This window comes from Meleagris gallopavo, chromosome 29 (genome assembly GCF_905368555.1).
Source record: "Meleagris gallopavo chromosome 29, MGAL_WU_HG_1.1, whole genome shotgun sequence".
Lineage (NCBI taxonomy): Eukaryota > Metazoa > Chordata > Aves > Galliformes > Phasianidae > Meleagris > Meleagris gallopavo.
This window is the reverse complement of record NC_139432.1, coordinates 4,316,934-4,341,740: the sequence shown is the minus strand read 5'-3', so window position 1 is coordinate 4,341,740 and position 24,807 is coordinate 4,316,934. Positions and strand designations below refer to the sequence as shown.

At 63.5% G+C, this 24,807-nt stretch overlaps 1 protein-coding gene across 1 annotated transcript; it reads left to right on the top strand.

Moving 5' to 3' along the window:
- Positions 1-9,080: 9,080 nt before the first annotated feature.
- Positions 9,081-10,941, top strand: NEUROD2 (neuronal differentiation 2). The gene has a single exon (XM_010727458.2). It carries the CDS (start codon positions 9,215-9,217, stop codon positions 10,283-10,285), a length of 1,071 nt encoding a protein of 356 aa, XP_010725760.1. The 5' UTR covers positions 9,081-9,214; the 3' UTR covers positions 10,286-10,941.
- Positions 10,942-24,807: the final 13,866 nt, after the last annotated feature.

Here is a 24,807-nt window from a genome sequence, read left to right as displayed (position 1 = left end):
GGGACAGGGCAGTGTGAGGATGGAGCATCGCGGGGCAGCGCACGTGGGAGGTGCACAGGAGTTTGCCGGGACTCGGTCCGAAAGGTGAGTGCCGGGTGGGAGGGGGCTGGGCAGTGGTGTGGGCGGAGCCACGGATGGGGCGGGGTTTGGGTGGGGGTGTCGGTGGGTGCCTCCGTGCCCCCCGTGCTCCCCACCCCGGGGAACCCTTTTGTCCCATCCATGGTTCTCCTCCCTGCCCGGGCCGTTGGGGGTCCTGCAGAGAGTGAGGTTCTGGGGGGGCACTTTTTTGGGGTCCGCCCCCCTCCTGCGTTTCCCCCCAACCCCCTCACCATCCCCGCAGAGTGCAGCGGGGGCGGCGGGCGGGGGCCGAGCGCTCCCTGGGGTGCAGAGGATGTGCGGGTGTGGGAACACGCGTGGGAGCGCGCGCGTGGGAGCAGTGGGGTGGGGGGGGTCGAGGGGGCCTTAACCCCTTCCGTGCTGGGAGCCGTCCTCCGGGAGCAGCCACGGAGAGAAAGGGGGGTCGGGGTCTGCTGCCCATTCCTTCCCCCTAAATGGTGCTGCACTGGGAGTCGCGCCCCCCCGGCATCTCTCCGTGTGCTGTGGGGAAACTGAGGCACGGAGCAGCACTGGAGGGACGGTGGGGCTGCAACCCGCCTACCTCCTCCCCCCCCATACACCACGGGGGGCTTTGCCCTGGCGGGCTGGGGGCTCTCATCCATTTCCCTTCAAACCCGGGGGGCTCCAGGGAAGGCGCGGGGCGGGATCGCGTCCCCATGTCCCCATGTCCCCATGTCCCCACCAGGACGCGGGGGGGGGGGGGGTGGAGAGGAGGGGCACGGCCCGGTCCCTGCACGTCCGGGGGGTCCCAACGCCGTGTCGCCAGGAGGTGGGCGGGGGTCCCGTTCCCGTGTCCCGGTGCCACCGGCGCTGCTGCGTTCGGCCGGCAGGTGTCAGCCCCGGCACGGCGGGGCCCGGGGGGGGAAGCGAAAGGGCACCGGAGCGGCTCTCCTGGTCCTCCCGGGGCTGCGGGAACCGGGGTCAGCGCCGGGGAGGACGCACCGCATCGAGCACGCGGGGCCGGGCTCTTCCTGCCCTGGGGGCTGCGAGGTTAAATGGGTGGGGACCCCAAAACCCGGCTCCCAGGGGGCGGCAATGAGAGAAAACCGTGGGGCACCCCCGGTCCTGCCTCAGTTTCCCCGCCTGCAGCGCATGTCCTCCAAAAGCCCCGGGTGCCCACTGCCCCATGCCCACCCCACTGCCATCACCACCGCTGTGTCCTGCTGGAACGGGGGGCCCTGCTGGGCTGGGGGCCGTCCGCCCCATTCCCCCCACCCCACAAAGACCCTCCCGGAAAGGATGGGCGACCCACGCCGAGCCCAGCCGCCAAACACGGACCAGTTTGCTGCTTCCATTCCCAGAAGAAAGAATAAAGTTAAAACATCTGTTAATTTATAAACCAATTTAACCATGACTGGTTAATAAATAGCTAACAGCTGCCAGCCCCGCTACCCCGCCGCCCCAGAGAGGGGCACTCTGGGAGCAGCCGGGCGCGCACATCTCGCGAGCTCTCCCCCCCCCAACCACCCCAAACCCCCCCACCATTGTTGTGATTTGTCCCCAGTGCAGAGTGCCCCCGGAGTCCCCATGAGACGAGGGTGGCCTGGATGCATGTGGGGATGCGGGTGACCGCGATGGAGGGGATGGGGATGGGGAGATGTGGTCCCTACTGTGAGGGTGGCACCTCTGCGTCAAGGAGGGGTCTTGGGTGAGGGGTTTCGGGTGCAAATCCAGACAGAGGAATGCATGGGGAAGGGGGAGGTGGCAGCAGGTGGGGGTCCTGGAGACCCCGTGATGGGCAGCCTTGAAGGGGGGTGGTCAGTACAGACTGCAGCCATTGCTCCGGTGTGGGGATGTGGGGGTGTGGGGGTGTGGGAACACGAACCCCTGTGGGTTGGGGGGACATTGTGGTGGTGTGGGAGCTGTTGTGTGCATGTGTGTATGTGAGGTGTGCATGTGTGTGGGCAGGGATGTGCACACGTGTGTGTGTGTGGGCAGGGATGTGCACACGTGTGTGTGTGTGTGCAGGGATGTGCACACATGTGTGCATGTATGCAGGGATGTGCACACGTATGTGTGTGCAGGGATGTGCACACGTGTGTGTGGGCAGGGATGTGCACACATGTGTGTGTGTGTGAGGGATGTGCACACGTATGTGTGGGATGTGCACACGTGTGTGTGTGTGTGCAGGGGTGTGCACGTGTGTGTGGGCAGGGATGTGCACACGTGTGTGCATGTGTGTGCATGGGAGGGGTGTATGTGCATGGGATGTGCACAATTGTACGCACCAGATGTGTACATGGGATGCGTGTGTGTGTGCACAGGATGCACACGTGTGTGTGTGCATGGGATGTGCACATCCATGTGCAGGGTCCTGTGCGTGCCGTGTCCCTGCAGCAGGACGTCACGCTGCACTCTGGGCCCTTCTGGGAGATGCAGGACGGCGCTGGGACGGACGGAGCCCTTCTGGTGCCGAGTGGGTCGGGGCTGGAGAGGGGCTGGGTGGGTGGGGGGTCCCGGTGTGGGGCGATGGGGGTCTCCGTGCTGGGTGTGATCCCCCTCGCATCCGCGTGAGCCCCGACACATGTCGCAATAGTAATGTAATTTGTAAGTTAACAATGGGCAGCTTGAGGTTTATATTTAATTACAACGTTTGCACCAACCTGAACTCACCCTTATTCATCAATAATGCATGGGTTTGTGTTTATCGCTGCTTAATTAATCTGTGCTTACGACAATTAAAGGCTTGCAAAATCCCCAAAGGTGGCGGCAGGGAGCGGCTGCGCGGCAGCAGGGGGAGCACGGGCAGGAACTGTGGGTCGGGAGGGGGGCAGCGGCCGGACCCCCCCCCCACACCTCACAGCGGGGTGGTAGAACGGAGCAGCCCCGCGCCCACCGCCCATCGGCACCGCCCCGCCGCCTGCCTCAGTTTCCCCAACCCCCTTCACACCTCCTCGCCCGCTCTGCCCCCCCGCCCCGCGCCCACCCCCTTAGCAGGACCGGGGGGTGCGGGCAGTCGATGCCAGCCCAGCTCTGGCCCTTTAAGCACGGCGCGGCGCGGCTGTCCCGGATCAGCCGGAGCGCCTATTAAAATTTTATGCGAAGTGTAAATGGGCCAGGTCTCCAGCTTCCCGCTCCCTCCGAATGATTTATTACTCGCAAATACCACAGAACTAATTAGTATAGTAATTAATTAATACGAATTTGCATATTTGCATGTGCAATTAGTGCAGTGGAGTGATTACTCTGAAAATGAGAAGTTGGGCTTGTCAGATGGTAGTGTGAACTGGAGTGGAAAAGCCTCGTGCAAATGAACCCGGGCGGCGGCGGCACGCGGCGGCACACGGCCCCGGCCCCACGCACACCGGGAGGGCGCGCAGCCCCACGTGGCCCCACGGTGGGTCTTCGGTCCCCCGACCCACGGCCCCATCCCGGCCCTGGGCCCCGCCATGGGGACCGCTCCATCCATCGGCCATCTCCATGGCGACTCGTCGTGCCAGGCGCATCGCCATGGCAACGGGCCGGGCCACGCAGCCTCGCCATGGCGACTGTCGTCACCGTGTCGCCATGGAGATTTACACCCCCCAACCTCCCCCCCCCCCCCCCCCCCCCCTCTCCCTTCAACTTCCCCAAATCTGCTCCCTGCCGAACGGCACGGTGTGTTGGGGTTGGGGACCCGATGCTCCTCCATAGGGGGGTCCCCGAGGTGCCCTGGGATGGCGGTCCCCGAAGCAGCAGGATGGCAGCACCTGGAGCACCCAGAAATCGCCCCCAGATTGCCCCAAGGATGAGGAGGAAAGGCTGAACGAAGTGGGGAGACCCCAGATTGCCCTGGGATGAATGAGGAGAGCCAAACCCCACAGTGACAGCATAGGGCTGGATCCCCTCCACAGGCTGTTGGGTCAAGACCCCGGCAGGGCAGAGGCCAGGCACCCCCAGCCCCAAATCTCCGACTGGGCACCATCTCCTTTGTTCCTGATGCCACTCTGCTCCTCCTCATCAGTGTGCCTGTGCCCCCTACCCCACTGCAACCCATTGTCAGGCAGTGCACAGCCGGCGCAGCCACCTCCCCACCATCACTGGGACACTGGAGGGAGGTGAGCACCTCTCTGCTGGCTGGGGGGGCCCTGTGGGGGTGCACAGTTATAGGCAGCATCCGTGCACCACGTGCCCCCCCCCAATCCCTGCAGCAGCCCCGAGCAAACGCCATCTGCCAGCAGTGCATTGTCACCCACACATGGCTGTGCCCGCGCCGGTGGCACTGCTGTGCTCCCACCCCTGCCATTGTGACGTCACAGCCCCGCCATTGTGACGTCACAGCCCCGCCATTGTGACGTCACAGCCCTGCTATTGTGACATCACAGCCCCGCCATTGTGACGTCACAGCCCCGCCATTGTGATGTCACAACACAGTTATTGTGAAGCCATCGCCCTGCCATTGTGACGTCACAGCTCAGCCATCGTGACGTCGTAGCCCAGCCGTCGTGACATCAGAGCACATGGTGGCCTTCACACGGCAGCCTTTTCACCTACCTCGCAGGCAGGAGCTCCGGTGACACAGAAGTACCTCACATCCTGCCTGGTGATGGGTGATGAAGGGCACATGTGACCCAGGACGCTCTTCCTCCCTCCCCCCCAAGACCCCCCCCAGCTCTGCACGGTTGCAGCTCCAGCACTTTCCCACCAAACAATTGGCAGGTCATCATGCGCCCAATGAACACCTCATGCCATCAAACCGAGTCCACAGCTGGTGTGAGTCACAGCAGGCAGGAGGGGACAGCAGAGGGGACAGTGTCCTGTCCAAAGCCCTGTGCTCGGTCACAGCCCCTCTCCATCCTCCTCCTGCAAAAGAAATGGAATTCACACACAGCCCCCAGCTCCTGGCAGAGTCCAGACCCCTCTCCCTTCAGGGCCACCTCTTTCTTCCCCCTGTGCCTCAGTTTCCCTCTGCCACACGCTTCCTCCCCCCGGGGCTCTCAGTCCAATCCAGGTCACCACTGTTCCACCGCAGACAGGCACAGGCACAGCCCCCGTGGCCCCATCCCCAGAGATGCCATTGCCCCGCAGATGGGGACCCGCTCACCACTGCCTCCAACGCGCACGTGGAGGGGTCCCACGAGGCAGAGCTGCTCCGGGGGCCTGAGGCTGATCATCCCCAAAGGCCGCAGGGATGGGGACAGGGATGGGGACGGTGACAGGGCACGCTTGACTCCTGCCGCTCCCTTCCCGTGCTGCCACATCCCCGGCGGTGGCTGCGCCGCGCGCATCCATCTCTCACAGCCTTCACCTCCCAGAAATATTGCAGCACGGAGCCGGCTCCATCTGGCAGCACAGCCCCCCCGTCGCGCCTCGCGGGGAGATGCCGAATCAGCCCCGAGCTGGCCCTGCTGCGCTCAGCCCCACAGCGAGGGGCCAGGACCCCCCGTGTCCCAGCGCGGTGCCCTCGCAGTGGACCATCTTCCCCCGGATGCCCACAGATCCTCTCCTGTCACCGCCGGCCGAGTCACGTCACCCACCTCCGGCCGATGCCACAGCTCCGGGCACTGCCCGCATCCGCTGCCCTCCTGCTGCGGGATGGAGGCTGGAACTGTAAGAAGAAGGGGCTCCGTTGGGCAGCACGGCGCCCGGCTCTGGTGCCTGGAGAGGTCACACAGCCTCACCCGCAGCCCCCATCCCCACAGCGTGTGGGGTCGGAGCCTGTGAACACAGCCCTGCTCCCAGATCTGGATGGGGCCGCTGCGCTCTGCGCCTCCTCCAGTGGAGGGGACGGCATGGGGACGGCACGGAGGTCCCTCACGGGCTGGCTGAAGCTCTCCACCTCCACCGCAGCCCCGGCGCAATTAAGCAGCCAGTTTGGGTTTTCATCTCCCCGCGCCCCTTTCATCTGCTCTCCCCGTTTCATGTCTCCACTTTCTTCTCTCTCCAAGCGGCTGTGCATGCTGATGAGGCTCCGGCCCGCTCCCAGCCCTCACCACGCGCCTGCTGTTAATGAGGTGGCATGGATGCGACGGCTGCGACGTGGGGCTCCTCCTGTCCCTGTCCCCGCGTGGCTGTGCTTCTCACTGACCCTCGAGCAGTTCCTCAGCCTCAGGCAGCCCCAAAGCCCTGCGGGCACCCTGGGCTTGGAGGGCTCAGGGGGCTCGGGGGGCACAGGCAGAGCGAGCTGGAGCTGCAGCTGTGGGAAGCGCTGCGATGTGCTGTGCTCTCACCCTGGCAGGGCGCTACGGGTAGATGTGGCATTGACACCGGCACGGCCGGGCCCTGCCTTCCTCAGCTTCAGCCCAGGTGCCATCTGCTTGGCCGCAGCCGTGAGTGACAGCACGAGATGTCCCCCATACACACTGCTGGTGGAGGTCCCCTGTCACGTGCCAGCCCCATCACCTGCACCGGGGCGGTGGGAGATGTGGCCGCTGGCACAGACCCCACGGATGGGCACGAAGAGTCCTTTGTCTGCACGCAGGCAGCAGCCCCCGCTGTCACCACTGCCACTGTGTCCCTACAGTGTGGCCAGGCCCGCTTGGGGACACGGGGCTGTCATCTGCGTCACTCGAGTCAGGGACAGAGGGGACAGAGCCAAGCAAAGCTGTAGTGGCCAGGAAGCGGTGACAGCACCAGGGCAGAGCGAGGGCAGTGGCTGTGTTTGGCAGCGGGGGGACCCAGGGATGCAGCACACCTGTGGGTGTCCCCATGCTCTGCCTTGGGATGTGTCCCCATTCAACACACGGTACAGGGTGCGTGCTGCAGCCCGCAGGGGCCCACAGTCTGCGGTGACACGTGGTCACCTCCTCCTGCCCTCAACAAGGCGCTGCCACACAGGGCCAGAGCACATGCATGGGGCCGATTGCAGGGCCAGGGGCCGGGGATCAGTGGCTTCCAGGGACACCAAGATGTGCCAGCAGTGCCAGTGCGCTGCACAGGGGCACGGGGCTGGAGAGGGCCAGCAGCACATGGCAGACAAAGGCCTCGTGGGTGGCACTGCAGCACAGCACGGCCTCAGCCATTGGCACTGGGGGACCCGTGGCCTCAGGGTTCACTGCGTGCCCTGCTGCATCAGAGAGATGGCTCGCACACGTGCACACATGCAGATCTGCATGCATGTACACACACATGCCTGTGCGCGCACACATGTAGGAGAGTGCTGAAGACTGGATGCGTTCATGCAGGGCTGTGCAGCCGGGTTTGCAGAGAAAGGATGGCAGAGCTGTGCAACCCGGGAGGTGCCGGAGGGGTCCGGGGTGGACAGCGATGCCACCACACGTGGGGACCCACAGCCCACAGCCCTCCTTGTGCCGTCTGCACCCTCTGCCCACACCAGCACGGCCAAAACGGGCACCGACCACACCGCCACCACCCACGGGCCGTGCCCACCCGCAGCCCCCAGCCCACACCGGGCCCCGTTCTGCAGCAGCGGGTGCGGACGCGGCCGGGCGAGCCATGCGCTGTGTGCAGCGATCCGCCGATGCCAGCTCGCAGTGAGGGTCCCTGTGGCATCCCCCCCTCAGCCAGCACCTCCAGCTGCCCCCGGCACACACAGGCCGCCCCGTGAGCCCGCTTCCAGCGCCCTGCCTGCGCTCCATTGTTCAGCCCCAGCCCTGCTATCGCCTGCATCTCGCCCAGGTCCCATTTTGCGGCGTGTAGGCAGATCTGTAGATTTGGAAGGTTTTTTTTTTTTCCTTTTTTTTTTTCTTTCTTTTTTTTTTTTTTTTTTTTTTTTTTTGAGTACAGAGTGACAGATGGCGAGTCCTCCTTCCCCAGAGAGACAAATCTCCCTGAATGCAAGCGCATGTCAATCATTAGCTCTCATGTGATAGCTCTCGCGCATGACGTGCCAACCATATGGCACTGGCAGCAGAGCTGGTACCCCCTTTGCTGGGTAGAGATGCCACTCTCGCCTCCTTTTGGATAGAGGACTGCAGGAGGCTGGAGCACCTCAAGGAGCCACGTCCCGCTCCCAGAAGATGCTGGGAACAATGAAATAAGAATTCCTCCAGTCAGCGCCGAAGGTGAGTTATGTAAGAAGTGGAGGGCTGGGAGGGCAGCGAGGAAACTTGAATGGAGAAAAGGCAACTTCCATGTTGGTTTGGTTTCTCCGCCACGTCTCGCCCTTTTTTCCCCTTCTTTCGTTCTCCCCCATCCTTCTCTTCTCCTCATCCCCGCCGGCCCCGCAGGTGGCATTTTCCCCCCGACCCCTCCCGGGGGGTTCGGGGCATTTTCCCCCCGCCTTCCCCCCCCCCCGCGGTGGCCGCGCCCGGGGCTCCCGGTGAGGTGCGGTCCCGCCGGGACGGAGCGGGCAGCGGCGGCCGCACCGCATCAACGAAATCGCCTCGGAACCGCCGCGCCGCCGCCCCCTGGGGCCCCCGCCCGGCTGAGCCGCCCCCCCGCTCCCCCGCGGCGCCCCCGTTCCCCGCCCCGGGCGGCGCCCCCCGCCCCGGCCCCGCCGTACCTCTCAGCCCCGGGGAGCGACCCCGCCGGGACCACCGCCCGTCCCCCCAGACCACCCCACCCCGAGGGGGGGCCCTGCCCCGCTCGCCCCCGCCGCCCCTCGCCGCGTCGCCGTTCGCTGCCGCCGCATTTTGCGGGCCGCGCTCCGCGGGAGCCCCGGGCGGTGGGGTGCGGAGGAAGGGCCCGGGGCGGGTGGAGGGGAGGGGGCACGGGAGAGGGGAGGGGGCCGAGGTGCCGGGGGGGGGGGGGGCACGGCCGCGGCTCTGCGCTCCGGCCCCGGGACGGCGGCCGTGGTGGAACCGTGGCCGGAGCCGCTCCGCTCCGCGTCCGAAAAGTTGGAGGCGTCCAAGCGGGGCCGCGACCCGCGGGGCGAGGGGGGGCGCGGGGCGGGGGCGCAGCGGTGGGAACCGGGGCCCGGCCCGGGCAGCGGGAGCGGCGGCGGCGGCGGGGAGGGGAGAGAGCACGGAGGGGGGGGCGGCGGCGGGCGGAGAGGCGGGGGGGGACCCGGTGCGCGGCGCCCCGCCCCGAGCGTCGCCCCGGTGCCCCCGGTGCCGGCGAACCCGGGCGGGGGGCGGCGGAGGGCGGCCCCGCGGCGCATTCGTTTTCGCCGCATCGGGGCCGCTCCCGGCGGCGGGGAACGGCGGCTCCGCGCGGTGCGGTGCGGTGCGGGGCTCCGCGGTAACGCTGCGCTCTTTGCCCCCCCGCTGCAGCCATCATGTTGACGCGACTTTTCAGCGAGCCCAGCCTGATCCCCGAAGTTCAGAAATTCTCCAGCTGGGCCGAGGAGTGCGAGGAGGATGCCCGCAGCGACAAGGAGGAGCGGAAGGGTAAGGGCTGCGCCCTCCCCGAGGAGCCGCCCGAGGGCTCGCTGGGGGAGAGCAAGGAGGAAGGGGAGCTAGGCGGGGACGAGGAGGAGGAGGAGGAGGAGGAGGAAGGCCTGGAGGAGGCGGAGGGCGAGCGGCCCAAGAAGCGCGGCCCCAAGAAGCGCAAGATGACCAAGGCGCGCCTGGAGCGCTCCAAGCTGCGGCGGCAGAAGGCGAACGCCCGCGAGCGGAACCGCATGCACGACCTGAACGCGGCCCTGGACAACCTGCGCAAGGTCGTGCCCTGCTACTCCAAGACCCAAAAGCTCTCCAAGATCGAAACGCTGCGCCTGGCCAAGAACTACATCTGGGCTCTCTCCGAGATCCTGCGCTCGGGCAAACGGCCCGACCTGGTCTCCTACGTGCAGACTCTGTGCAAGGGGCTCTCGCAGCCCACCACCAACCTGGTGGCCGGCTGCCTGCAGCTCAACTCCCGCAACTTCCTGACGGAGCAGGGCCAGGAGGGCGGCCGCTACCACGGCCCCAACGCGTCGTTCGCCGTGCACCCCTACCCCTACCCCTGCTCGCGGCTGGCCGCCGCTCAGTGCCCCCCGCCCGCCGGGCCGGGCTCGCACGGGCTGAGGACACACAGCTACTGCGCGTCCGCTTACGAGAGCCTCTACGGCAACGCGTCCCCCGATTACAACAGCTCGGAGTACGACGGCGGGCTCAGCCCCCCGCTGTGCATTAACGGCAACTTCTCCCTCAAGCAAGACTCTTCCCCCGACCACGAGAAAAGCTACCACTACTCTATGCACTACTCGGCGCTGCCCGGCTCCCGCCCCGCCGGCCACAATCTGGTCTTCGGCTCGGCGGGGGTGCGCGGGGGGGTGCACTCCGAGAACCTCTTCCCCTACGATATGCACCTCCCGCACGAGCGGGGCCCCATGTACGAGGAGCTCAACGCCTTCTTCCACAACTGACCCCCCGGGGCTCCGCCGCGGGCTTTGGTGCAATAGCGGGACCGGCCCGGCAGCGGGTCCTGAGCCCCGTGGGGACAAAGTGCTTTTTTTTGGACCATTTCTCCCTTTTTCGGACGATTATTCTCCCCCTCCCCCCCTCCCCTTTTTTTTTTTTCGGATCGTTTTTTCCTTTTTATTTTTTTCTTTTTGTTTTTGAACCATTTTCCTTCTTTTTTCTTTTTTTTCTTTTTCTTTTTTAAATTTTAGACCGATTTTCCTTTATTTATTTATTTTTAATTATTATCATTTACCCCCTTCCTGCCTCCCTCCCCGGGGGCAGCGACAAGGAGCTCACGCAGCCCGGCCCGGGGCTCTGGCTCAAAACCGCGTCGTTTCCTATTTATTTCGTTTCTTCTTTCTCCCACCCCATCACCACCACCGCACCCCCCTCCTCCTTCTCCACCCCGCACCGTTTTGGGCCGTTTCCCCCCCTCCGCCGCCGTGAGCCCCCCCGAGCGTTGGACACCCCGTGGGAGCGAGAGGAGAGCGCGCTGCGGCGCGGAGCGAAACTTTCCGAAGCAATAAAGAGGCGAAACGGAGATTCCAATATTTCTATCTATGCAAGCAGGCCCGGCCCGGCGGACGCTCACAGATGCACTTTGCTTTGGGGGGGTCCGGCCCGGCCCCGCTCCCGCCCCCCCCCCCCCGGTGCCCGGAGTTCCTCTCGCAGCGTGTGTGTGTGTGTCAGGACGTTTTTTACCTGTTTTAAAAAAAAAAAAGGAAAAAGAAAAAAAAAAAAAAGGAAAAAAAAATATCATGAAACGGAAAACAAAAACAAAAAAGACAAACAAAAAAAAAGGAAAAAAAAAGAAAAAAGAAAAGGAAAAAAAAAAAAGAAACGAACACACAGAAAAAGAAAAAAAAAAAAAAGGAAAAAGAGATAAAAATAATGCAAAGCCGGCCCGGTTTTCTCGAGCTGGCGGAGCCGAGGCACGGCGCAGGGCAGCCCGCAGCGATGCAAGCGGGAGCGGCGGGGATGGGGGGGATGCGGAGAGGCTGACGGCCCCCGGCCCGGAGCTGTGCCCGGCTGGATGGACCCCTTCGGTCGGGAGATGCCGTCAAAGCGGAGAGATGAGGCTGTTTGTGAAGCTGCCCGCACCACCGTAGAGAAACCAGCATTTTTAGAGAGCAGGGAAGGAGGAGAATTTCTGAGAAATGTTAAAAAAAAAAAAAAAAAGGAAAAAAAAGTTTTGCAAAAAAAAAAAAACAGCAAAAAAAATTAAGGAAAAAAAAAGAAAAAGAAAAAAAAACACAAAGAAACAAACTAAAAAAAAAAAACAAAAACAGTTGTAGCAAAGGGGACCCGCCTGTCCGACACCAGAAGTGCTTTCGTGTTTCTGTTCCGTTTCATTTCGATTAATAAATATCTATGGCCAACGATATGCAAGAGCCCCCCCGCGCCCGCCCCCCGCCGCACCGCGGACACCGTTCGGGGCGCGGGGCCGGGGGTCCCGGCACCACCTCTGCATGCACCGCCCCCGGCGCCCCCCGCCCGGACAGCTCGGCCCTGTAATTACCGAGCGTCCTTCGACGGCGATTAATAAATATTCAATGTTGACTCCGCCGCCTTCGCCGCTTTCCTTCCGACCGGGGGCAGCGGCACGATCCCCCCCCCGCCCCGCGCCCCGCGTTCCCCGTCCGGCTCCGCTCCGGTTCCGCCGCTCGTTCCGCCGTTTCAGCCGTGCCCGGCGCCCGAGTGCGCGGCCCGCGGTGGGGCGGCGCTGATATAACGCGGCTCTGCCCCACGGGTGTCCCCCCCGGGACCGGGAGGCGGTGTCCCCCACACCCCTCCACCCCCCCGTACCAATAAGGGCACCGGGAACCGGAGCTCGGTGCCGGCTCGGGCGTGGCACCGCTCCGCTCCCCGGGGACGGCGGCTCCGGGACCGGCCTCGCTCCGCCGAATCGGGGCTGGCACCGCTCCGCGGGACCGGAGATGGCCGAACCGGAGGGTCGTTGGCGGCCCGGGTGCCCGCAGGTGGGCGCGGATCCCGGTGCCGCCGTCTGTCGGTTCGGTTCGCGGCGCCCGGTGCGCGGAGCCACGTGTCCGGCGCGGAGCTGTCCGCCGCGGTGGTGCTGAACGGGCTCCGTGCCCGTCCGCCTCCCGCTGCCAACCGCCGCCGGTCCATTTCCCGACCCCGACTCCGGGACTCAGCCGCCCCCCTCCCCCCGCGCGCCACGGGCTCCGAGCAGGGCCGTGGAGTGGGCTCTCGGTGCCGGGCCCACGAAGCCGCCGTGCGGGAGTGGATCCCCCGGGTTCTTCCGCGGAAAACACGCATGTTGGCGGCGTGGGCCGTGTGCCCGCACCCCTCGGGATTCGGGGAAAACTACCAAGTTCGGGACCGCGGTTCGCTGGCAGCAGCCCGACGGGAAGCGGGTCCGCTCCTGCCCCAAAGAATTGGACCCGGCCCCACCGAGCAGCTCCGGCCCCGTTCCCCCAGACGGACGAAGCCTCTTCCGACGGCTCCCGCCCGTCTTCGGGAAGGGAACGTTTTCCCCGGGGGAAAAGACCCGGGGCGCGCCCGGCTGTGGTGCCGGGGCCGGGAGGCTCTGTGCGGTGCGGTCGGGCCGGGCTTGAACGGTTCCGTTTGGGCGCTGCCGTTTATATTTTAATTCCCGGGAATTCTGTTTGCCAGCGCCCAGCGACACGCGGAGATGCGGGATTTCTCCCGGCTGCTCGGGCGCGGAGCGGCCCCGCAATGCGGCCCCGCACGGAGCGCGGTGCGGAGCCCACTGCCAGCTCCCCGTGCTCGGCTCCGGTGTAAATCTCGCTCCAGCGCACGGGCGAGATGTGAGGTTTCGTTGCACGGCTCTGGTGCAAAGCTCCGGTGCCCAGCCCTGTGCCCGTCTCCACCGGAGCGAGCCGGTAGCAGCCCCGGTTCCGTGTGACCACGGGACTAAAGCCGCTCCGAGGGTCGGTGCGGGGGTTACCGGTAACCGGTACCGCACAGGACAGGGAGAGCACAACGAGCGTGTTTCTATCGTGCTCAGCTCGGGTTCCTCCGGGCAGGACCAGGACAGGGGTGATTCCCTCACCCGCCCCCGGGTCTCGCTCCGACTCGTCCCGGTGCCCCCCGCCCGCCCGGCCCGACCCTTCGGAGCGCAGCGGGGGCGCGAGGGCAGCGCCAGCTCCGATCGCCGCTGCCACCGGCGAGTGCCAGCCGAGGGGGGGGGAAGGAGGAGTCATTGCTTCAGTTTAAATTTCATGGCATCTGTTCATTATTATACAGTGCGGATTTTTATATGGACAGCTAAATTAAAGACAGATTTCTGCCAAAATTGCAGATACCATAAAAAACGGATGCTGCCGGCTCTGGGAGCCCGCCGAGCTGCGGAGCCGGGACCGCCGCCGCCATCGGGTCCGCCCCGATGGCCCGAACCGTTCCAAGGTCCCCGAGGGGTCGAGGGGGTCTGCGGCGGCCCCGTCTGCGCTGGGCGGCCCCGGGTTCGCCGGTGTCCCCCGAGCGGCCGTCGGGGCGGGTCGGGCTGGCAGCGAGCCCCGGTGCACCGGGGGCTGCCGAGCCGCCCCCTCCCCCAGCGCGGCCTGCCAGGATTCATCGGCGAGGAGTTAAAACAAGGACATCTGTGCCTGGAATCGCTGCGAAGCTCCAAACCTGCCAATGCCTGCTGGCACGGCCCGCCGAGCAAATGCCTGGTACTCCGGAATGCTGCACAGCCTGGCAGCCCCGCCGGAAAAACCCGGCACGGCTCTGTCCCGCTCGTGTCCCCTCCGTCCCCCCGACGGCCTCCCCGCACCCCCGTGTGTCCCCTCCCCATATCCCCAGAGAGGACTCCGCGTCCCTGTGGGAATGGGTGCATGGACGTGTGATGGAGCGGAGGGAAGTGTGGACCGGCAGAGTTGGGGCAGCAGCCGGGGGTCTGCAAAAGGGACCCCTCCTACCCGGTGCTCCCAGGCTTCGGGGGCAGGAAGTAGGCTCAGCCCCATAGGAGCTCAGATCCAGCAGGAGCGGGGCCAGCGCTGGCTGGGAGCAGTGAGAGCAGGTGGTGCCCACCTGAGCACTCTGCATGGCCGTGGGGAGCCTTCCCTTCCCTTCCCTTCCCTTCCTTTCCCTTCCCTTCCTTCCCTTCCTCTTCCCTTCCCTTCCCTTCCCTTCCCTTCCTTCCCTTCCCTTCCCTTCCCTTCCCTTCCCTTCCCTTCCCTTCCCTTCCCTTCCCTTCCCTTCCCTTCCCTTCCCTTCCCTTCCCTTCCCTTCCCTTCCCTTCCCTTCCCTTCCCTTCCCTTCCCTTCCCTTCCCTTCCCTTCCCTTCCCTTCCCTTCCCTTCCCTTCCCTTCCCTTCCCTTCCCTTCCCTTCCCTTCCCTTCCCTTCCCTTCCCCTTCCCTTCCCTTCCCTTCCCTTCCCTTCCCTTTCCCTCCTCCCTTCCCCTCCCCTCCCCTCCCTCCCCTCCCCTCCCCTCCCTCCCCTCACCTCCCCTCACCTCCCCTCACCTCCCCTCCCCTCCCCATCCCCATCCCCTCCCCTCCCATCCCCATCCCCATCCCCATCCCCATCCCCATCCCCATCCCCATCCCCATCCCCATCCCCATCCCCATCCCCATCCCCATCCCCATCTCCACAGCACCTCGAGGTGCCCCAGCTCTGGGTACCACCCCATCCCCATCCCCACTGCAGCACCCCAGCCCAGGCCCCCACCCCGGCTCCCTCCCCTCACCCCCTTCTCCATGGCAGGCGGTGGCACATTTCATATGGGAAATGTCCATTTTGTTGCTACTTAAAAGCTGATTTACGGCGGCTGCATCGCAGCCCTGCCTTGGCCTGCGTTCATCCCATACTCTGCCCATTTCTCTTGGCAGCTCGGTGCAGCCGGGCTCACTGGAGGTCTGCAGCGGGTGGCAGCGCCCGGCCGCTCTCCTCCTGCGTGTTCCTCGTGCTCACAGCTGGATCCCCTCTGCCTCGATGGGTTCCTGTCAGTCAGGAGACACAACTCCGCTCCATCCCTCTGCGCACCCAGAGCGCCCCAAGGCTCCCAAGGCACCGAGCTGGGGATGTGGGGCAGCCCTGCAAAGCCCTGACCTGCTCTGTCTTGGATGGGGCTGCGTGTCCATCCGTGCTGCAGGACAGACGGCTGCCATAGAGTGGGACAGACAGATGTCACACCTCGGACAGATGCTGATGGCCAAGGTCCCGCTGTCCCCATGAGCAGCCCGCCTGGCCCGGCCTTCCTGTGCATTCCTAATTAAATTTTGTCCAACTATAAACCCTTTTTTTTTTTTTTTTTTTGTTAAATGTAATTGAAAAACACACCTTTGGAATCATCAAATTAACCCAGCATCCTCTTTATTAGAGTAATTAAAGCCTTTCTCAAGTTAGCGCCGGGCGGATCGGCTGGATTGTGCCGTAATCCCGGCAAAGCAAACAACTTCAGAGCAAAACTAATTACATTTAGAACAGCTGTGATAATAATCCTAATTCAACCCCATTTGGTGCCTAAAATCCGGAGATCCAGCAGCAGTGCAGGAGGAGGGGCTCTGACCTTGTGTCCCCCCAACGAGGGGCTGCACGGGGCCGGGACCCCCGGGCGCTCCATGGGTCATCACCTCCTGCAGAGCTGAGGATCGGCTGCAAATGGGGCACCTTTCAGGCGAGCTCTGTGCCACCCACATCACCGGGAGTTTTGGGGACGAAACCCCCTCCCCATCTTACTGTGGGCGACCCAATCTCTGAGCTTCCCCCACTGCCGTGCCCTCATCCCGAAGCCCCTCACCCGTCACCCCGCCCCACCTCACAGCCCTCAGCCTGGCACTACGGTGGGCGGTGGGGACGGCAGCCCTGATGGTGGCACCGTGCCCGGCCCCCCCGGCCTCCCCAGGGATGTGGGATCGTGCGGCCGCAGCTGGCGCGTGCAGCCATAATGGCCACGGCTGGGCTGGCACGGCGGCCCCGCGCCTGCGGGCACACGGGCAGGAGCAGCTTGTGCGCGGTTTGTCCTTGACGAGTCCCCGCACAAAGCCCCGGCGCTGAGACCTGCCCGCTCATCACACGTGTGGCACCGAAACCTCCTCAGGATGGAGCTCACCCCGACCCCGCGGCCGTGGGGGAAACCCCTCCGTGGGCATCGCCGCCGGCATGGGCGCAGCCCAACCCACGGTGGGACCCTCTGTGGGCATCGGGGTTGGCACTGGAGGTGGGGTCTATGAGTGTCACCTCTCGGCGGAGGGTCGCGGCCGTGTCCCCACTGCGTGGCTCCGGGCGGAGCGAGGGCGGCTGCGGGGACCTGGGGGAGCATTTGCTACAAATGTCTATCGGAGCTTTTTATTAAAGTTGCCAAAAATTTGTGTTAGCTAATGGATTCTTAATTCTGTCTAAAATGAGAGAAGGAAAATTATGCTATTCATCTTGTATTGGTTTGAAATCACATCTGACAACTAATCGATCATACTGTGGGACATTAACTCCTTTGGATCGGGGCCCAAGCCGGCTCTCGCAGGCTCCCTCACTCGGCGCTGGATTAATTTAACTACTTTACTGCTGGTATTTTGGCACGTGGCTCCGAGGGCTGATTCCTCTCCGGTTGGTGCCGCTGAATTATTTGCCTTTCTGCGGGTGCAGCTGGCACGGCGCGCTGCAGCATCCCCCCCCTCAGCCCCCCCTCTGCCGCCCTTCACCCGACCTTCACCCCACAGCCGGGCCCCCCTCTGCCCCCCCCGGCGCCTCACAGGGCTGCCCTCCAGGCGTGAGCATCTGGGGATGCCCGGGGGGCAAAGCGAAGGTTGTGGGGACCCGGCGGCTGTGGCCGTGCCTCAGTTTCCCCATTGCTCTGCGGGGATGAGCTCAGGCGCTGCCTGCTGCTGGTCAGGGGATGAGGGGATGCTCGGGGTCTCCGGATCCACCCCGCCGAGCGCAGAGCAGCTCGGAGCAGAGCCGGGTTGATGCGGTGATTCCCCCCTTCCCCCCCCCGCAGCTCCGGGTTACCCCGCGGGGTGGGTGTGGCAGGGTGGGGCCGGCTGTGATTGGCCAGCAGGGCGGGTCCCAGCAGGGGATTGGATGCAGGCACAAGGTGTGGACGGGGATTGGACAAGAGCTGCCCCACCCCTGGGCCGGGAGGGTCCCGGTGGGTGCGCTGTGATGGGAGCGGCTGCTGGGGGCTCTGCTGTCCCTGTCCTGTCCTGTCCCCAGGGCCCACGTCACCCTCACAGACCCGGTGCTCAGAGCTGGGGACAAAGGGACGGGGCTCCTGCATCACAGCAAGCTCTGCTGGCTCATGCCTGCAGGACACACTGAGCCACAGAGCATCCATCTGTCCCATCTGTCTGTCTATCCCCATCCACTCACCCTCCCATCCATCTCCCTGTATCCACCTTCCTGCGTGCCTGTCTGTCCATCCATCCATCCATCCATCCATCCTTACTTCCATCCATCCTTCCTTCCTTCCTTCCTTCCTTCCTTCCTTCCTTCCTTCCTTCCTTCCTTCCTTCCTTCCTTCCATCCATCCATCCATCCATCCATCCATCCATCCTTCCATCCATCCATCCCTCCATCTATCTCTCCATCCATCCATCCTTCCTTTTCTTCATCCATCTGTCCATCCATCCATCCATCCATCCATCCATCCATCCATCCATCCACCCATCCATCCATCCATCTCTCCATCTGTCCATCCATCCATCCTTCCTTTTCTCCATCCATCCATCCATCCATCCATCCATCCATCTCTCCATCTCTCCATCTCTCCATCCATCCATCCATCCATCCATCCATCCACCCATCCATCCATCCAGCCATCCAGCCATCCATCCATCCATCCATCCATCCATCCATCTCTCCCTCCCTCCCCCCATCCATCCATCTGCCCACCCCTCACCCCTCTGCCCCTCCCCACACTCCGTGCCCCCATGGGCTGTGTCACCCTTCTCCATGCTCTCTCCCCATGGCAGTGAGATGCTGTGCTCCCACAGCGCACACACATCCCACAGCCACACATGTGCACACTTCCTGCAGCGTGCACAGCCTCAGCGCTTTGCACATACGTGGTGTGTGAGCACAGCGCATGTGTTGTGCACAGCACGTGTAACATGGACACGTGTGTATGTGCTTGGCATGTGCATGTGAACGGCACGTATGTGTGTGTAAATCTGTGTGCACGTTCACGTGTGCATGTGTGCAATTTGTGTGTGTGCACAGCATACATGTGCAGCACGGTGTGCACCCCCACCGGTGGGCGTGGCCAACACGAATGGGGCGTGGCAACCGAGATGGGCGTGACCATCTGAGAAGGGCGTGGCCAATCAGGGCGTGGTGAGAGAGGAGGGGGCGTGGCCAAAAGGGGCGCGGTAAAAGTGGGCGGAGCCGGGAAACGTCCGCCCCTCCAGGCACCGCCCACGGGGCCACCCCTACTGCATCTCACCCCATATCCCACCCCATATCCCACCCCGTGCCCCCCAGCAGCCGCAGAGCCCCCCCGGGTGGGCGCTTTGCTGTGTGCATGCGCCTTCTTTTTTTTTTTTTTTTTTTTTTTTTTGGATAGCAGTAGAATGCGGTATGCAAATGAGATGGTTATTACCGCAATGTTCGTCAAGCTGAGCTGAGAAGACATTAATAGCCTGATGAATATGCATGCGAATTTGTTAATTAAGTTAATTATTCTGCTGAAAATGCATTCGTCTTCCAAGGACATTTTCCCAATGATTTTTACATGCTCCAGTCATTAGTCATGCTGTATTTTATCGGGGAAATGAGTTTGCTTAAGTTGTAAAAAAAAAAAAAAGAAGAAGAAGAAAAAGGAGAAAAGAGAGAAAGAGAAAGGAACACAGAGAGGGGAACAAAGGGGGGGGAGGTGGGGCTGCAGGTGGGTGCCCCCCACCCCCCGGCGCTCTGATGGCAAACTTTTTTTTTCTCTCTCTCTTTTTTTTTTTTTCTTCCGGTGCCAAATTTCCAACACATTAATTAATTGTTGTAGCCAATTAACTGTAGTTGTGCAAATGAGTTTAGCACTAATTACCATGCAGTGCCGGTAATCACATAAAAAACTTGCTGAGAGATGGAAGGAGCGGATGGGGGGGGGTTGGGGGGCAGTGGGGTGGGGGTCACCTGTCCCCATTGCTGCCCCATTTGGGCTCAGTGCTGCGGAGCACCCCTGGGCCCCACGGTGTCCCCCTGCTGTCCCCTGCGTGGGTATGGGGTTGGGTGGGATGGGACTGAGCTGCCCTCTGTGTGTGGAGGGACTGAAGCATCGCCACGAGCTGTGCTGTGTGCGCCATGCCGTGCTGAGCCATGCTGGGCTGTGTTGAGATGCGTGTTGTGTGTGCTGAGCAGTGTGCCATGCCATGCCGTGCCGTGCCATGCCATGCTAAGCCATGCTGAGCCATGCTGAGCTGCATGCCATGCCGTGCTGAGCCGTGTGCTGTGTGTGCTGTGCTGTGCTGGGCCTGCAGTGTGATTCCATGCCATGCCGTGCCACGCTGCTCTGTGCCGTGCCATGCCATGCTGTGCCATGCCATGCTGTGCCATGCCATGCCATGCTGTGCCATGCCATGCTGTACTGCTCTCTGCCACGCTGTGCTGCGTTGTGCCGTGCTGTGCCACCCCACGCTGTGCCACGCTGTGCTGGGCCGTGCTGTGCAGCCCTGCCAAACCCCGGCAGAACAAAGGAGGGGGACATGTGGCACCACGGGCAGAGCCCCGCAGCCACCATCACCTGCAGACCCCCAGCCGTGCCCCCTCTGCCCACCCCGTGCTCCCCAGCACCCCGTTCCAACACTGCCGGTGCACCAGGCCCACGCTGAACCTCTGCACTGCTCCTTTGGCTGCTGCCAATGATGATGGCAGCCGGGCCGCCCCCCCACCACAGCCAGGCAGCACAGCTCGGCTGGCACCCGGCCCGGACGGCGGATTATCTGTGCCATGGATACGGGCTCCTCGGGGACAGCGTGCTGCCCGACTGGGGCTGCGGGTGGCACAGCATGGCACGGCACAGCACGGCGCAGCACAGCGCAGGGTGGCACAGAACGGCTCAGCATCTCATGGCACCGCACGGCACAGCGTGGCACAGCCCCATCTGGTGCACGGTGTCACATCACGAGTGCTGTCTCTCCATCTCCCCCCACCCCTGACCCATCCCTGTCCCCATCCCGTGGCACCGTCCCCACCCGGAAGGCAGAGAGTTAACGAGAGGGGACTGCGTGCTATAAATTTTGCATCCGAGTGTGGGGAGCTGGGGCGCGGGGGGGGGCTGGGAAGGAGCCAGTGGGCTGTCTCTAGGTAACAATAAACACCACGAGCACGGAGCAGCTGTTACACTTACTCTCTCTGCATCACAATGCCGAAATAACGCTAATAAACCTACCATGCGCGCGCATCCACACAGCCCGGGCCTGAGGGGAACGGGAGATGGGGTGTGTGCAGATGGACGGATGGACGGAGAGGTGGGAGGTGGATGCACGGATGGATGGAGGGATGGATGGGCAGCAGGCAGGGCTGAGTCTCCCAAAGCCTCCCCATGTGGACTGGAAGTGGCTGCAGCCATGGGAAGATGCCCCAGTGCCAGTGCTGCCTGCGGCCATGGGGACTCTGCAGCCATGGGGACACTATGGCCATGGGGACACTGCAGCCATAGGGACATTATGGCCATAGGGACATTGCAGCCATGGGGACGCTATGACCATGGGGACATTGTAGCCATAGGGACACTATGGCCATGGGGACACTGCAACCATAGGGACACTGCGGCCATGGGGACACTGCGGCCATAGGGACACTGCAACCATAGGGACACTGCGGCCATGGGGACACTGCGGCCATAGGGACACTGCAACCATAGGGACACTGCGGCCATGGGGACACTGCGGCCATAGGGACACTGCAACCATAGGGACACTGCGGCCATGGGGACACTGCAACCATAGGGACACTGCAACCATAGGGACACTGCGGCCATAGGGACACTGCAACCATAGGGACACTGCGGCCATAGGGACACTGCAGCCATAGGGACACTGCAGCCATAGGGACACTGTGGCCATAGGGACATTGCAACCATAGGGACACTGCGGCCATGGGGACACTATGGCCATAGGGACACTGCAGCCATAGGGACACTGCAGCCATAGGGACACAATGGCCATGGGGACACTGCAGATGGCCACCAGGCACTGCTGTCCCCAGCAGCAGGCCGCAGGTGCTGGGATGCTGCAACAAAGGCCCCGGTGCAGCCCCAGGGCCAGCAGGGCGCACGCTCCACGTCACACCTCTGCTCCACGCAGGGTCCCGTGGCTGAGCCCCCCCCCGACACACAGCAGGGCGGCGGTGGCAGCGCTGCAGTTTGCATTCCAGCGCAGGAGGCAGCTGTGCCGCAACCCCGGCGCGGCCCCCCCAGCGGCACTAAATATTAATGCCTGCCCTACATTGCGCGGCGGCACCTGCCGCGGGCGACCGTCAGCCCCCAGCCCCCCCCCGGCCCTCACCGGCCGGGCAGCTGCCCCGGCCCCCCCAGGGGCTGTGCCAGAAGGTGCGGGGGGGCTGCGGTGGTGCCAGCTGTGCCCCTCACCCGGGCGGGTAGGAACAAAGCGAGGGCGGGGGGCAGGTGGGGGCAGCGGGGCACGGAGAGCAGCCAGGAGTCCTCCCAACCCCCTCCACCCCACCGAGGCCTGGGGGTCACAGGAGGCTTTGCCCCCCCTCCCTCCCTTATGCCACAGCTGAGGCCGTGCAGCTCATTGCATTGGTGCCAGGCAGCAGTGGGATGGGGGCCACGCTCCCCCCTGCCCTGGGCAGCAGCCAAAAGTCCGGAGCCGAAAAGTAGCGGTGATTGATGGCAGCGTTTGCCGGGTAAGCGCACCCCGCGGTCCAATCCTCCCACCTTCCCCAATTCCTCCCCTGTCCCTATTCAGAGATCATGTTGTCTCATGTTGGTCCCAGAGGCACCATTAATTAAAAATACATCCAATTAAATGGCAGGTGAAAGCGTGCGGGCGCGGGTCCTCCCCCTCGGCTCAGCTGTGCGGCTTTGCGGGGGGGGCGGTAAGGGGGGGGGGAGCGGGGCAGGGTGCTGCGCCCGGCGCCTGCGTGGCCCCAACGTCCCCAAAGCCACCGGCTGTGCCCTATTTGGGAGGTGGGGATGAGGTGAGGGCAGGGAGAGGAACAGCCCCAGCGCCATGGGGGGGCATGGGGACACGGGGATACGGGAAGAGAGGGGTACCGGGATGTGGGGATACTGGGACATGGGGTAGGGGGACGTGGGGACGCAGAGCACAGGGGTGTGAGGATGCGGGATGGAAGGACACGGGGATGCGGGGTGCAGAACGCGAGGATGGAGGGATGCAGAACACAGGGATGCGGGATGCAGAGCCCCAGCTGCGCGCTGCAGCCTTCATCACACCGCAGCCCCCCCGGCTCAGCCCCACCGCCGCCCCCGAGGTTTCCCCTCTCTCCTTCCACCCCCCCCGGGGGGGCAGCGCGGGGTCGGGCCCAGCACGGCGGTGGCGGTGGCCGTGGTGACAGCGACATCTGGTGACAACCACGCGGGACACGCACACCCGTGGCGCACGCAGACACGGAGCGAACGCGTGGCTTCGTGCGGGCTCACACGCGTACACGAGTGTGCACATGGACACGCAGCCACGCAGGATGCACAGCCATGCAGGATGCGCACACGCACAAACACACGCGCACACACACACACGCACACATACACATGCACAAGCACGCACACACACATACACACGCGCACACACGTGCACACACACACGTACACACACACATGTACACACACACAAGTACACACGCATACACACACACGCACGTTCACATATGTACACACTCATGCACACGCACACATACACACACACGCACACGCATGTTCATACACGTACACACGCACACGCACGCACTCATGCACATACACACGTTCACACATGTACACACACACACACGCACACATATGCACACACATGTACACACACGCACACACACGCACACACACTCACACACACTCACACACGCACACACACACACTCACACACACACATGCACACACATGTACACACACACACACATGCACACACACACACACACATGCACACACACACACGCACACTCACACACACGCACACACACACACGTGTGCACAGCCCTGGCCGTGCCACGGCCCCAGCGCTGGAGATTTACAGCCCCGAGCCATTTGGCACAGCAGCTGCTGCGAGAGAAGTTGGATGCAAAAAATAAATTAAATGGAAGGAAACACTCTGGTCACCTTGGGCCGGGCCGGGTGCGTGCAGGAGCTGGGATTTAACGCTGGGCTTTGGGCTGCAGCACGGGGCACTCCGTTTCCTCGGGGGAAGCGGGCACTCCGTGGTGGTCATTGCGGCTCTTTGGCTGTGGGGCTGTGAGGGCATCCTTACGCTGCCCCGGGTGACGCCCCGGGCAGGGGATGGATGAGGGTGGAAGGACGGACACCCCGTCTGCCCTGCTTGTGAACGGAGGGGATGGCGGCAGGGCACCCCGTCCCGGCGGGCTGTTGGCACGCTCGCTGCCTCCCCCCCAGGCGGAGCACGGCGCTGCCAGGCCTCCCCCGCCCCCCCGCCATCTGCACACCGATGTATTTTAAGACGTGTCAGCGGCAGAGATGCTAAACCGGGTGAGAAGGAGCGGGGCTGGAGGAGGAGATGGGCGCGAGGGGGGGGGGGGGGGGAGGCACGGCCACGGCACACGGAGCCGTGGGGCGCAGGGACCCCTCAAGGCCGGGGGGCTCCAAGTCCCGGACCCCCCCTGCCGCAACCCCGCAGGGTCAGCGCGGCCCTGGGTCTCCACCCCTCCACCCTCGCACTGAACCCCCAGCGAGGCCGCAGCTTCCCAAAAACCACCGCTGAGCACAGGGGGCACCCAGCCCCCCCCAGGGGCGGCCATCAGCCAGGAGGGGCAGCAGCCACCCGAGAAAGGGCAATGCACCCATCTCCATATGGCCGCCCCAAAGGGGAGGAGGAGGCAGAACCCCACAGCCCTGGGGGGGCTCAGCGCACACACAGAGCACTGCCAGGGCTGGGGGCACGAGGAGGGGTCCAGCTCAGCCCCATAGCAGGCACTGCTGGGGGGAGAAGGGCCTTCGATGGGGGAGAAACGCGGTCAGCCAGGAGCGCAGCAACTCAATGCGACGATGGAGCGACAGGCCGTACAGCAACAGAAAAGGTTTAATTTTTTCCAATCTCCACTTTCCATTTTTATAAACCGAAAAAGGAAAAAAAAAAAATTTTTTTTTCTTTGTTTTTTTTTGTTTTTAATATATTACAAAATATCTGTACAGAGACAAAGGTACAACCCAAAAAAAAAAAAGGAAAAAAAAAAAAAAAAAAAGGCGCTCGGTCTCGAAATGAAGGTGGGGCGGTGCGGTGCCCCCCACGCTGTGCCCCAATCCCCCCCAGCCCTGCAGCACCGCTTACAGCCATGAAAGCACGTCCTCCTTCCTCCCCCCCTCAGAAAATCCTTTTGTCTTCTTTGTACAGAGCCCCTTTAAAAAAAAAAAATACCAACAAAAGC